The sequence below is a fragment of the Melanotaenia boesemani genome, chromosome 22 (assembly GCF_017639745.1).
Source record: "Melanotaenia boesemani isolate fMelBoe1 chromosome 22, fMelBoe1.pri, whole genome shotgun sequence".
Lineage (NCBI taxonomy): Eukaryota > Metazoa > Chordata > Actinopteri > Atheriniformes > Melanotaeniidae > Melanotaenia > Melanotaenia boesemani.
The window spans coordinates 14940078-14953981 of NC_055703.1; the positions used below are offsets into that span (position 1 = coordinate 14940078).

General features: G+C 43.9%; 1 protein-coding gene across 6 annotated transcripts in view; it reads left to right on the forward strand.

Moving 5' to 3' along the window:
- The window catches only part of LOC121633244 (prospero homeobox protein 1-like), a 33506-nt gene that overhangs the window by 10237 nt on the left and 9365 nt on the right, over window positions 1-13904 (forward strand). For 5 of the 6 annotated variants that reach the window (XM_041975091.1, XM_041975090.1, XM_041975092.1 and 2 more), the window contains exons 3-4: window positions 1445-1564; window positions 6396-6590. In XM_041975091.1, the coding sequence (XP_041831025.1) occupies window positions 1445-1564; window positions 6396-6590 (315 nt within the window). The remainder of the gene's footprint in view (window positions 1-1444; window positions 1565-6395; window positions 6591-13904) is intronic. The other variant, XM_041975094.1, reaches the window with a different exon arrangement.

Sequence of the window (13904 nt, forward strand, 5' to 3'; positions counted from 1 at the left end):
GCACTTGGAGCAGATGGTATGGTGTGGAAAGTGAAGTGCTGATCTTTTGGCCGAGCCTGACGGAGCAACACCAGTCTGCCAGGGTTTCCCTCACAAGACCCTTGCTGCTACTTTCCCTCTCCCTCTCCCTTACTGAATCAGACAAAGTAGACAGGGTCTTTAAGGAGCCAGCCCAGCGTGGTTCAGCATTTGCTGGCTCGGCTGTGTAACCCGGAGGCCAAGGGCAATCCAATCTAGCAGCTGATGCCTTCTTCCCACTCTATAGTTACAGCTACATCTGGACACTTGACTGATTTTAAAGATCACAGTCACCCTTGTACATCAGTAATAATATAAAGTGATGTATTTTTACCCACTGGAGTGTAAACTGTCTTCCTGAAAACTTTACCCCACGCATTCTGGGTTATTTCAATCCCTGTCTTGCCTGAGGTTTAATGCACACCCTGCCCCCACCCTGGTTTCCTTTTCAATGTCCTATCCTCCTGATTCATATTATCAGATACATTATACGGCCGTTAATTCACCATGGAAATGGCTTGGGCCGTTTGGTGGCGCAGATGTGTTTCAGTCTTTCCATTACTGGCCGAGTCCAAAGCCTCAGTGCCTCTCTTCTCCTTCTCCTCCTCCTTCTTTTGCTCCTCCAAGGGTTTGGCAGCAGCTGAGAGGCTTGGGGGATAGAGGTGGAGCAGTGGGAGGAGGAGGGGGATGTAATTGAAGGCTGGAGCCATGCTATCCCTCAAGGTGCCCCCACTAGCCCATCTCCATCCTCTCTGCTGTTCAATCCAGGCGATCCATTAAAAAGACAAGGCCTCTGACATGTATTTGAATATAGCCTCTGTGAATGTGAGAAGGTTTTTCATGTCGCCTGGACCCATGTTTGGGATCTCCAAGATCATTTTTTGTCACTGATATGAAGCCAGCATCACACAGTCATATTCAGGCTTGGCATGCATTGTCGCCAAGCCATTAGGCCTTCTTGCCCGTCACTGGCGTTAACTGCTGTCTTTGTGTGTGATATGCAAATATCTCCTTTTTTCTTCCTCCTTTTTAGGGTGGAGGTTAGCACGGAGTGTAGGCAAAGGCGTTTGCTTACTTTGACTGTGAAATGAGTCTCCTTATGTAAAAGACTTGACTGTACTGCTGGCCAGCGTTTTATTTACCGTGACGCTCTCACACCTGATACGGATGATGCTAATTGCAAGCAAATGGTTTTGCTTTGGTGCACCCCCTCACCCCCCATCCCCACCCCCGACCCCACCCCAACCCCCAAGCAACTCATGCCGAAAAGGAAATTTGGTTACCCATCATCCAAATGACTATTTCTTGCCAAACTTACTTCCAGTCATTAGCTAGTGCACACAGTATTTGTAATATACCTGTGTTTGTTTGATGTAGCAGTGGCATCCAAACAACTGTTATTGTCCTTAATGGCAGCCATTTTCAGATTCAAGAAGGTCTCTCCCCAAATCATCTGAAGAAAGCGAAGCTCATGTTTTTCTACACCCGCTACCCAAGCTCTAATATGCTCAAAATGTTTTTCTCTGATGTCAAGGTGAGTCCAAAGGTGCTTTTCAAATTTAATTATTCTTTTAATTTAAAAATTTTAAATATATATCTTTTCTATTATAAAGACATCCCCATAACTGTCTGCTTTTGTCATTTTAACATATTCAGTATAACTTTATCAGGTGCAAATACTAACTGGTATTGTAGAGTATCACATTTTTTATGATTAGACACATTTCTTCACCTTTTATTGTTCTGTCTTTCGCTTAATTCTTTCCTCGTATTTTGTCAACACACCTGCACTGAAAAAGGAAGTTTGATTTATAAATTGCAATGTGCCAGCTTCAGTTGCAGTGAACACTGCATACTCATCTGTCTCAGAATGATGTGCTTTTGCTCGCCAAGTTATGGTTTTATGCAAAAGATGAAAGAAGGGGAAGTTGAATGGGTTTACATGAGGGAGCTGGAGTGCCTGTGAGTATTCCAGAGATACAGAGAGGGATGAGTAATGGCGAGTTGGAGAGGGCAGAGAGGAGGATGGAGCCTGGAGATGGAGGAGTGGCTCTTCGAGCAGGTGTGGGGAGGATTGGTTGATGAAGGGAGGGGCGAAGGCAAGGAGTTGGTTTAGAGAACATGGTAAGGATGAGTGTTAGATCCACTGGGAGTTTAATAAAGAAAAATTTGGAAAACAAAGCCCAATATGTAAGCTGCACAGAAAAAACAAGAACACAATGGCTGTTGTGATGCGTGTGATTGAGTTTGCTCATGATGTTGTGTGTGTGCGTGTGTGTGCCTCTCTTGGACCATACAAGAGGTAAATACTGTGACAGATCCAGGCCATCTTATTCAAATCAGAAGATAAAGGTTCCCTTTTCTACCAGCTGCCCTCTCTTGTATGCCATCACCAACAACCACAACTCTAGCCTCACATAATTTTCACTAAGGATTTCATTCAACAGGGTGAAAGAAAGACACATGCTAGCAAAGATATCAGCAAATGTTGATTACAAAAAAAAAGTCTCAATATAAAAGCATCTCACTAATTTTGAAATATACTAGGAAATAGGATAAAGACTACAGATTTAATTTTAATCATTCCCATTGTGGTGGCCTCGTTATAAAGAGACTCATCAGAAATTTAAATAAGGTCAAGATATTTAGGGAATTATGGGTCACATTAGTTTGTTTTTGTTTTGTTTTGGATAATAGACTCAGGCTTTAAATTAGTGTATGGGAATGAGACTATCTAATTAAATTCCGGTAGCACAGACTCTTAGCAAGTGCGTGTCTTCAAACAAAAGTCTTTAAGGTTAATCGGGTCTTGAATAATCAGGTCTGGACCATCAAGAACCTAATGAACATGTGAAGTGGGTTGCCCTAACAACTGGGGGACGCTGTAGCTGTTGTTCCTGTTGATTAAGCTTCTTTTCAGAAGATTGTGACTTTTTTTCTGACTTTAGATGTTTCTAAAATGTTTTGACAGATTTGCATTGATACCATTGTTGGTGTGGCTAATAAAAGCATATATTATCCAAGTAGCTTTAAGAAATCTCATTATAATTTGAGAAGGGGTCAGCAAATCACTGAACAACTTAGATGAACATGTTCAAGAAAGTCATGTAAAGTTAAAAGAGAAGTATACAAATTATAGTTATTTGAAACTTATTTCTTCTATTTTTTCCAGTAAGCAACCAAAAACTGACACATGCTGCTTGCATTTTTGTCTTTCTGTGGCTTTTAGCAACACACCTAAGTATTTGGGCCAGTCATGTGCTGAGCAGCGGAGGTCAGGAGGGTTTTCTCCTTTCTATACGTCATTCTTTCTCTTTTCTTTTTTTTCGCTGATGGTGTGGCATAGTATGTGTGCCGTGGCGGGGCCGGGGAGAAAGAAAAGCCAGTGGCTGGATTTTGAGTCGCCGCAGCAACAAAAGACTGCTTTCCAGGGCTGCTTTTTGTGTGCAGTCAGCCAATAGGCAGCCAGAGATTATCTCCCACAATTCACTCCTGCGAAAACAGGAAACGTTGGAAAGCCCTGATGACTGTGAAGGGGCTTACGACACAGAGAGAGACGGGGAGAAAGAGACAGAGAGGGAGGCCCGTGCAGGCTTCTGTGTCTTTCTGCTCTCCTCTCCGGTTGTTCTGGATGTAGCTGAGCACTCTGAGGTCATCTGTGTGCTTTCTGCTCCATTGTTGACAACGACGTTAGAGAAAGTGTTGGCTTCAAACATGATGGCTTTTCATCCAAATGCCTCTCAGCCAACCAAAAGACAAAACTGTGAAAACAATTTCACCAGGCATAATAATCTGATCTGTGTGTGTTTGCACATTTGGGACTGAAAAGTTCTTTCTCCAGGCAGCCACTATAGTTTAAACCAAGGATACCTCAGTTTTTTCCTATTCTGGACTTAAGTACTTGTGCATGAGCAGGACATGTGTGCGAGTGTGTGTGCGTGCCACTTTCTATCTTGTGCTGTTAACACTAAGCGCTGACCTTTCACAGGCTCTTGAGTGTGAGTGTGAGAAACACGCTTTCACTGTCTCTCTCTCATCTGCCTCTCAGCCTGGCGTGCACACACACACATACCCTTATACACACTTATATGCTCAAACACAGTGTGTCAGCTCAAACACACACACACACATTCTCCTCATTGCATCTCATGTCTGTGCTGGCTGACCCCTGCCAGCTCTGATTAAGGAGCTGCAGTGATGTGCTCCTTTGAACCGATTCCCTCCTTTTACACCGAGCACACTCGTCCTTAGCTACTATCGGGGGGTCTCTGTGCCCCACCAGCAACTTAATGAACCAAGACTGCTTGGAGCTGTAGGAGGACTTGCCAAAATTGAATCCCTGTGTGTGATGAGTGCTGTTAATGCAGATATAATGCAATGTATTTACTAGGACTTACAGTAAATATATTTTTTGTGTGGACTGTCTTGTGATTGAACCACAGTGCAGCTGCACAGGCCCCAATACATCTTCTCTTGAGCTGTCAGTATAATAAAGTAATCTTTGTCCAAAGTGACAAATGTATCCCGTCACTCGGGTGCAATGACATCAAAGGTCTCCTGCATGAGCGATAGGAACTCCTTCACTGGCTTTAATCTCAGTATGTATTTCTCAGACTTGCACGCGCTCTGATGCATGTAAGCACACATGCTTACATGCATCAATACAAATTCACTAAGGCTTTAAATTCCCACCCAATAGGACTTGATCTTGAAGACAAGAGGGCAGGTTTGTGCTACACTGTCAGCTTAAGTGAAACAGTGTGTTTGTGCTCTGTTACAGTGCAACTGTCTGTCACATTGTGTATGAGTTTAAGAATAGCCCTTTGCAGCCGACGTATTTGTAAGTGTCAGTAGTTTGTTTGTTTGACACACCGATGTCACGACCCCAGCTTGCTGACTGCTCACGTTACGGCCGTCTACCCCCCCCCCCCCTACCCCCCTCCCACAGCCTCACCCCCACCACCAGCGAAACACCATTGTCCGACGGCGCTGACCTGCACCCATCCTCCTCCCCCTCTTTTCCTCATTTATGCTCACCCTGCACTTTAGGACAACTACCATGTTACAACCCAACCGCCCCCCTAAAAAACACACACCCTCCCAAACCCATTGCCAAACAATGTCAGACAGACTTATTCTTTTCCAGTCTGCCATTATGTCATCTGCTGATGGTTCCAGAAAGGCCACTACTTTAGGCCTGTCCCACCTTTCCTTTGCCTTTCCTCTGATTTCACAACTTTCTGCCTGCTCTGTTCTGCCACCTCACCCACCCATCTTTATACATTTGACTGCCATCCCAGATCAAGAAGAGTGTGTGTGCCTGTGTTGTCAAACAATAGCCAGAGTCTAATCTCCATGTCAAAACCCCTCTGCCTCCCCAGCGAGCAGTCCGCTCAGCATTTAGTAGCATTTTGTCCCCCCTTTCTTCCAGCACCACAGAAAGAGCAGAGGGGAGGGAGGAGCGAAGGCCCATGTCTGTGTGAGTGTGTGTGTTTGTATGTGTGAACAAGGGTGTGGATGATTATTGGAGGGTACAAGCTTTGAGAGGCCAGAATTCTGAGAGCAAGTAATTTCAGGGAGTTCAAGGAGTAAAGCAAGACATTAATCTAAACTTTCAATGCAGCATTTTTATTATCCTGAGCACCTGTCTTTAAGTCGAGGTTTGGATGTTATGTAAGACCAGAAGGAAAAAGAGCCGAGGTTTCTAATAGGTTTACCTCGCCTTATTGTATCCAGTCAAGCATCACAGATCAGATAGCCACAGCCTTCTCTGCAGCACTTATCATCATCGTCTTCTTATTTTGCTCTTTTCTTCTCCTTTTTCCCTGTGTGGGAGGTGCAGGGAGGGGAGGAGGATCAGGGTGTAATTGGTGAACGGGGTTAAGTACATGTTTGAGCCCCCTGCGGGCCAGGGCGCTTCAGATGATGACTTAATCGTTTTTCTGGTCAATTATGTGTTTGCGGTCTCACCCCCTCTCTTCCACCTCTCCCTCCACTCTCAGGGTTATGATAGGGGGAGGTCTGCTCCCACTGGGGAAGATGAACCACACACACTCTCCCACTCTCTTTTTCTTCCCGCGCCCCCCTCCTTGCTTGATGTCTTACTTAATATCTCTATTATCTTCCCTCACTCAACAACCTGTGTTCTCTCTTCCGCTCATCTTTTATCTCTCGCTTTCCTCCCACCTTTCCTTACGCCTCGGCTCCCTGATATAAAATGCAATTCATTCATGCTCAAATTCACCAACTAAATAAGGATCAGACATGACAATCTTCTGTCCATAATTTTTTCAAGAAAAAGCACATTGTTAAATTCTGTTTATTCCCATTTAAATGTTTTTAAACCTAAGGTGATAATTTCCTATCTCTTATTCCAGTTTAACCGCTGCATAACTTCCCAGTTGATCAAGTGGTTCAGCAACTTCAGGGAGTTCTATTACATCCAGATGGAGAAGTTTGCCCGTCAGGCCATCAACGACGGAGTCACCGGGGCCGAGGAGTTGAGCGTCAGCCGCGACTGCGAGCTTTTCCGAGCCCTCAACATGCACTACAACAAGGCCAATGACTTTGAGGTAACCGTTTTAGCGAGTTACTGCATTGCTCAAGTTTAAAAGCTTTAGGTGATCTGTAAGAAAAAGAGCTGAGAGGGAATGTAGCCCATGTGAAAAAAAATGAAAATTTCACCTGATACTTGGTGATGCAGACAGGTAGCATGACACCATCTCACTGTGTCCTCTGTTCTGTCTCTCTGTGACTGTTCTCAAGCCTGAGTTCAAGTCTCCTGTGCATCCTGTGACCCTGTAACATGATGTCCATATAGTAGTTGCAACCACAGAAATACTTAGGGGTTTTACAAATAAGACACATTCGGGAAGATCTAAGCAATTTTGTGTTAGAAACTATTATTTAATGATGGAGAAGTACGCAAACACCTCACTTATTGCTCCACTTCTTCCACATTAGATACCTTGATCTTTTTAGTAGGTGCTATAAGCATGTATGTTTTTTGGGGGGAGTTTTTTGGTTAAGTACACTTTACTTCCCCATCCTTATTTACCCATCATCAGCAGTATGATGTACATGTGTGTGTCTTCCATTGTATTGTAATCATAAATTCTCAGCAGGCAACTTCACCTTTAATATGTTTTATTTTTCACACTTCTCCTTTTGCCACCTTCTGCATGTGTGTGTGATGTGTGTGAAATGTTTCAGGATCACCAGTGCTCTCTCAATGTCAGCTGACAAAAGACCTTTAAAGGGCTTGTGTTAAGAAGGACCTGGAGAAAGCTGGATTTGTGCATGTGTGTATTTGTTAGCGAGCCTGAGTCCATGTGCGTTTGTGTATGTGTGTGTGAGTGTTTTGTTGTTGCTGCATTTCCCGGTGTCCTGTTCACCTCGAAGGGTACAGCCGTCCCTTGGACCGGCCTGGCATGCTGGCAAAGCACTTCTCCTCTGTGTGTGTGTGTGTGTGTGTGTGTGGGTGTGTGTGTGTGTGTGTGTGTGTGTGTGTGTGTCACTTTGAGGGGGGAAAAAATCTCACTGTTATCAAGGTTAAGCGTCCTACTGTTTTAGTGAGAGGAAGGGGAGAGAAAGAGGGGGAAAGGGGGAAGAGGGAGATGGATAGATAGGGGATGGAGGGTGAGAGCTTGGAGACAAAGGAAAGAGCGATGAAGAGAGGAAGGGGAAAGGAGGAATAGAGGGGTGTATTGAAAGAGGAGAAATAAGGGTAGAAGGAGAGAAGGGGGAAAAAGAGAGATGACGTGCAGGAGCGAAGTGCCCTTGCGAACAGTGGGGAGTTTTGCAAGCTCTCACATTTAAAGTGCTTCATTCTCTTTCTGTGCGTTTCCTTCTGTCTCTCTTCATCATTATTTGTCCTCTGGGGCTGTTCTGTGTGCACCCAAACACACGCACAAACACACACGCACACACAGAGACTTCCTCACATCCATCTTCAAACCTCTTAAGGGAGGCTTTGAAAGACTCTGGCAGGCAGAGGCACTTGTATATATGAGGTCTCAATCAGCTGAAAGTCCATCAGAGTGAAGTAAAATTCCTTCTATTTAGCTGACGTGATAAGTGCGGCAATTACAGTTAGTGACAGGAAATTAAGTTTAAGCTAAAACACACAGCAAGACTTCAACTTTTTTGTTTTTTTATAAAACATTTAGATAAATGCAGGATCCAAAGAAGACAATAGGTTTAGTCATTTTTGATTTCTCCCAATCCTCGAATCTAAGCTTTAATTCCATGTGTATCCAGCCTGGTCAACCAAAGCAAAAAGTTGTCATCTTACACTTGTGGAATCTGCAGATACATATAATCTTTGAGTTTTTCACATCACTATTTTTATGTGCACTTCATCTTGCATATGCCTTAAATAAAACCAAAGATCTCCCCATACAGTGTTTCTGTATGTTGGAGAAGGATTGACTTAAAAACACTGAGCTTATACACACCTGTGGTTTATATGTAAAAGAGCAATGCTTTACCCTGATGGATTAGCCGGGCAAACCCCTGACATCAATGAGAGGAAAAGGAAGTTCCTATTGAGAAATAAGCTCCCAAAAACAAGTGGCAGGAAAAAGATTGTGATATATATATATATATATATATATATATGTGTGTGTGTGTGTGTGTGTGTGTGTGTGTGTGTGTTGATAGCATTCATTTATTAAGGGCTTTTGAAGTGGACCGACATTTTAGTACACGCTAAATTCACACATTCATACAGCTTTTTTATTATATACATGAATTAAGTTAGAGATCAAACTACTGAATTTATGATCAGCAGACAATCAGATTCAAGTAAGATATAAGAAAACCAACTTTGTTAATCTGAAATTAAATAGCCCTCCCAGACACAATTTTACAACATATAAAAATAGCTTGGTTGGATTATCGTTTCCTATTACTTAACATTACTCTACTGGAGTCCCGACTTTTTCCGACAGACACAGTAAAGGTTTGACTTACTGCCTTTAATATGCTGTATGTGTATGTTGAATACATCTCAAAGATTAATTAAACCTAAAAAATATATGACTTTAACAACAGATCCCAGACTGACTCTATTCACTGTGAAACATATCAATTTCAGACACATTTTATTAATAGGATTGGCTGCAGAAACTATAGGTACCAGTCAAGGAAAACAGTTTGAAGATGCTAACAAAGCAACAGTTATGTCACACCTAACCAAACAAAATTCACATCTTGTCCTCCCCCGAACAAACCCCTTCTTTCTGAGGCATAACTTTCCCGTGACACCTCGAACAAGACTGTCATTCTTTGCCGGACACCAGGAAGTTACTGTTGAAACAAGCTTAAGGGGAACAGCCTATTTGCATACATAAATGTAAAAATTTGCAAGAAGACAGACAGAAAGGAAAAGAGTTGACAAGGCCAGGTGAATAAGTCTTCTGTTGGCCGAGGAGCTGCAGCGGTGGTGGAGGGTGGGAAGATGTTTTGCATATTAAGGGGTTTTTTTTTTTTTTTTTTTTTTTTTTTTTTGCTGGGCAGGTGTCTGAGAGATATAGGAGCTGATTAGAGTTTAGCACAAGGAAAACCTGCCCAGCCATGCAAATTCTAACCCCCCTGACAAACCAACCGCCTTGGTGAGCATGAAGACTGCGTGTAAGAGTTTATGTGTGGCTTTTGTATGTGTATGTGTGTGTGGGTGTTATTTATGATTGTGTGTGTTTGCAAGTGCGGGTGCGTGGGTTGTGTGTTTTTTGCCATTTGATGTTTGTGTGGGAATGATGTGTTTGTGTGTATTACATGTGAGCACGGACACTTGTTATGTTTTTCCATCTTATACGTGTGTGTGTGTGTGTGTGAGTCATAGAGGTAATGTGGAGATGGAAATGTACTGGATGTGTATCAGGATGGCCCCAAGGCCCTTTTCTGTGGATCTCTCCCCTTTCTCCTCCACCTCCTCCTCCTCTTCCTCCCATACCTGCCTGCACCACCACTTGAAACAGGAGCCTACGCAGATTCAGCAAGCACACACACACACACACACACACACACTGAGTTTTCCCTTTGCCAGATTCTGCATCATCAAAGTTCCATCCACCTTGGTGGCGTCTTTGGAATGAATATGTCCTCTGTTTCAGTGATCACACACACGCAGACACACACACACACACACGTCTGTGGCCTTTCTTGTTTGATGCTAATCTGCTCTGTCACTGTGCTGGCCTAATACGCTCCCCATCTCCCTCCCAACTTCTCTTTTGTTGCGATTGTTTCCCCTTTTTCCTTTCATATCCCTCCTCCCTGATTCCCTCACATCGTCCTCTCTTCCTTCATTTCCCTCCCTCCTTTCATTCTTTCATCCTCCTTTTTTTGCATGTCTTCTGTTATTCCCTCCCTTTGCTTTTCCCCCCATTAGGAAGTTTTAATGGCATAATTGTCACATTCCTTCTGGCACAATGAACACTAGCAGTAATTAAAGAGCTTGCCGTTAATTACCTAGACCCCGGCTATACTTTCCTCTTTTCTAAGCAACTACCGGCTTCCTCACGATCCCTTCTCTTCTTCTCTTCTTCTCATTCATGTCGTCCGTGGTCATCAAAGTCTTCCGAAACACGGCTTAGCCTCCCAATGCCTTGACTTTGAGCGAGCAACGCTTTCATGTGAGGACTCAAGTGAAAATTCTCACTTAGTGTCCTTTTCTTTTTTTTTCTGTGGCCCCCTTGGTCTGTCTTTGAACCTCGAATGACAACACACATCATCTTTCATAAGCCAGGAATGTGTGTGACCTGGTAATGGGTTAGAAACAGAGAAGAGAGGTGGGGTCTCATGAAGAGGCAGTTTTATTATGGCTCTGGGAAACTCTCAGATTTCTATATGATAGACTAGGCCAAGTTTTCTCTGTCAGTGACCACTCCACCCACTTGCATACACACATCTTGGCATTTAAAAAGGAAGTCCCTATGATCTCAATGCAAGAGGGAGGTGCCATGAAAGGCGGTGAGAAGAGCCTTCGTCTGCATACACACACACATACTGGTATCATGTGTCCTCCCTTATCAGCTGTTCTTTCTCCTATTGCAAAGATGTGTCACTGCTTTTGTCCCTCTCCCTCTTTTATCTGTCCATCTGTCTGTCACCCCTGTATTTTGAAATGATAACATCCTTCCATGATGTTTTTATTTGTTTTTTCACCCAAAGTGACTCAATAATGACAGAAATCTTTTTCAAGTCTGATGTCCTCTCCACTACATCCTCCCTTATTATACCCTCTTCCTTCCTCCAACTTCTCCTTCCTCTGTTTCTCTCCTTTCCTTCCTCTTGGTGTTTCTCACTACCTCTCCATCCATTACTAGAGCCACAGAGAGCTGAGAGCAGATGCTGTCTGTCCAACTGCCGTGCCCCATAGCATTGTGTGCTTCACCTCTCCTTCCCCCCTCTTTCCCTCGTTCCTCCTCTTCACGTCCCTCTTGGGGCTCCATTTGTTCTCCACCCAGAGAGGCTAATGTCTGTTTTCTCCTCCTCCTCCTCCTCCTGCTGCTGCGTTTCCCCTCCCTGTCTTCCACTCCTTCATTCCTGGTCTTTTTGGTTGTCTCATCACATAGTGCATGGAGTGTGTGTGGTGGGGAGTGTGGGTGTGTATGTGTCTTTGACCAGGGTTTGACCTCAGGGAATTTGGGGTGAAAAGGCCATATCACTGAATGCACAAGTAAAGACACAGATACAAACAAGTATAAAGATACATAAGTACCAAAACACACGCTTGCACAGGTGTGGTGCTTTTACTGAACGGCTTTAGGGTTCTCTTTGAAGAGCGATTGAAGACAAAAAAGAAAGGAAGATAGAGAGAGTGAGATAAAAAAGCTGGCTGTATAGATTTAGGTTCAGACCTGCCAAAAATACAACCAAGACAATTGCCAGTGGGTTTATATCAACAGCACACTAACACCTTCCCTCGGCGTCTTCTTCACCCTCATATCTACAGTACCACCTGCCATTTTTATTCCCCTCACATTAAGATCTCAGTACAACAAACACTCCCACAGCACATGTATTTATCATATATGCATGTATGTATTGATTTACAGCCAAACAGTAAAAGATTGCAGTTTTCTTGTTTCCAAGAGTGTGTGAGCACCTGCTAATATCAGCGAAACCAATAGACACAAAATCCCTAAAGTTAAGGCAGTGATGAGGACCTAGGGGGTGAGGCATCTTAACCAAATGTACACATTTAATAGATTCAGTGAAACATAGAAGAAGCAAAGAATTGAAACGGGCAAGATTATATGGTCACCTTTATTTATCCAGAAAAGCCTTAGAAGTACCTATCTGAAAAACTTAGCATCACTTTCCTATCTTCTTACTAGACTATGCATCTTATGTGATTAATCAAAGGTACCCTGTACTTTACAGAAAGTCAAAGTCAACTAAAAACAGCCAAAACAAATCTAAAATAGAATACTTTACAGACATTACTAAGACCTAGTTGGGCCCAGAGTGCAATTTCCACCTTGGCTTTTTAATTCTTGTGAGACTTAGAGAAAGAAAAGAATAAAGTGTGTGATTATCTGCTTCCCAGTGAATAGCTCAGGGCTATTAAGACCCCCAGTTTGACATGGTTTGACAAGTCTTTTCTTTACAATGCAGTGTGTGTGTGCACATATGTATGCGTGTTAGATTTAGAGATTCATTCTGTGCGCTGATTAAATGACCAGAGCCGTGTGTAGAGCCTGGGGCAACATAGGCAGCAAGGCAAGGAACCACTTGAACATAAAAAACTACATGATCCCTTCGCTCATTTTCTCACCTGCTCATACACACAACACTTATTGCCGTAGCTCCTGGTAGCCCCCTCCCCCCCTTTTCCTCCTTCTGTCCCTGGTCACCTTGTGAGGGGCAGCCTGCTCTGTGGCACAGCTGCTGATTATGTCATTATTTCTGGACCATTTTGGTCTCTGTCCGTGTGTGTGTGAGACTAATGAAGCGTGGCAAAGGGACGCATGCCAAAATGACCAGGGCGTGCATCAGCTCTGCAGATGTGTCAAAGCAAACCCCCCACCACCCCTCCACCCCGAACCCTCTCCGTCCTTCGCCCTGCTGATGCCAAACTCTCCCTCCTTCAGTCCAATCTGCAGTTTATTATTTTTCCTTTCTTCCCCTGCCATCTTGATCCTTCACTTGCCCTTGCGTTCTTTCTCCTTCCATCCATCCATTCATCTTCCATCCTCCCTCCTTCGCTGCAATTCCTTACTCTCCATCCTATATTATATGCTCACCCACCCACCCTCACCCTCCTTCCTCTAACCCTTCCATTCTTCCTCTCTCCCTCCCCCCATTTCTCCTCCTCTCCAGATGTCCTGTTCCTATCTTCCAGACTCCCTTGCTCCTTTCTTTCCCCTGCTGCCTCCTGCGCTCCCAGTCACTCAAAGCTGAGCTGACTTCATGACCTCCAGAGGCCCCGTTACAGCACTCCATGACCCCGCTTCATTTAGACTGCCCCCTCTTAGCCTGTGTCAGCCACATAAGCTCAGGCGATGAATTTCTGAGTCTCTAAACTAAGGCTGAAGTGATATTTCTGGGTTCTCCTGCTGTATGAAGTTAGTCTCTGTACAGATAATGTCTACTGCAGCCTTACGCCATCTGACAGTTGCTATAAACTAAGTAGGCAGCACGAGGGAAGGTGTAAATAGGTCCTGATTTAAACTGAATTCTCAAATTTTGGTGTATGTATCTAAGGGTGGGAGGGTCAGGCAAGAAGAAGAACTACTTCATCAACGTCTTTGACCCTGTCCCGTCCTTGACTCCCTACTGGAGGTGCACCTTGAGAAGAGTACCATGTGACGCTAATGCTCCTGCACAAATAGACACACCAGACAGCTAGATATGCACACACATACATGTATACACGG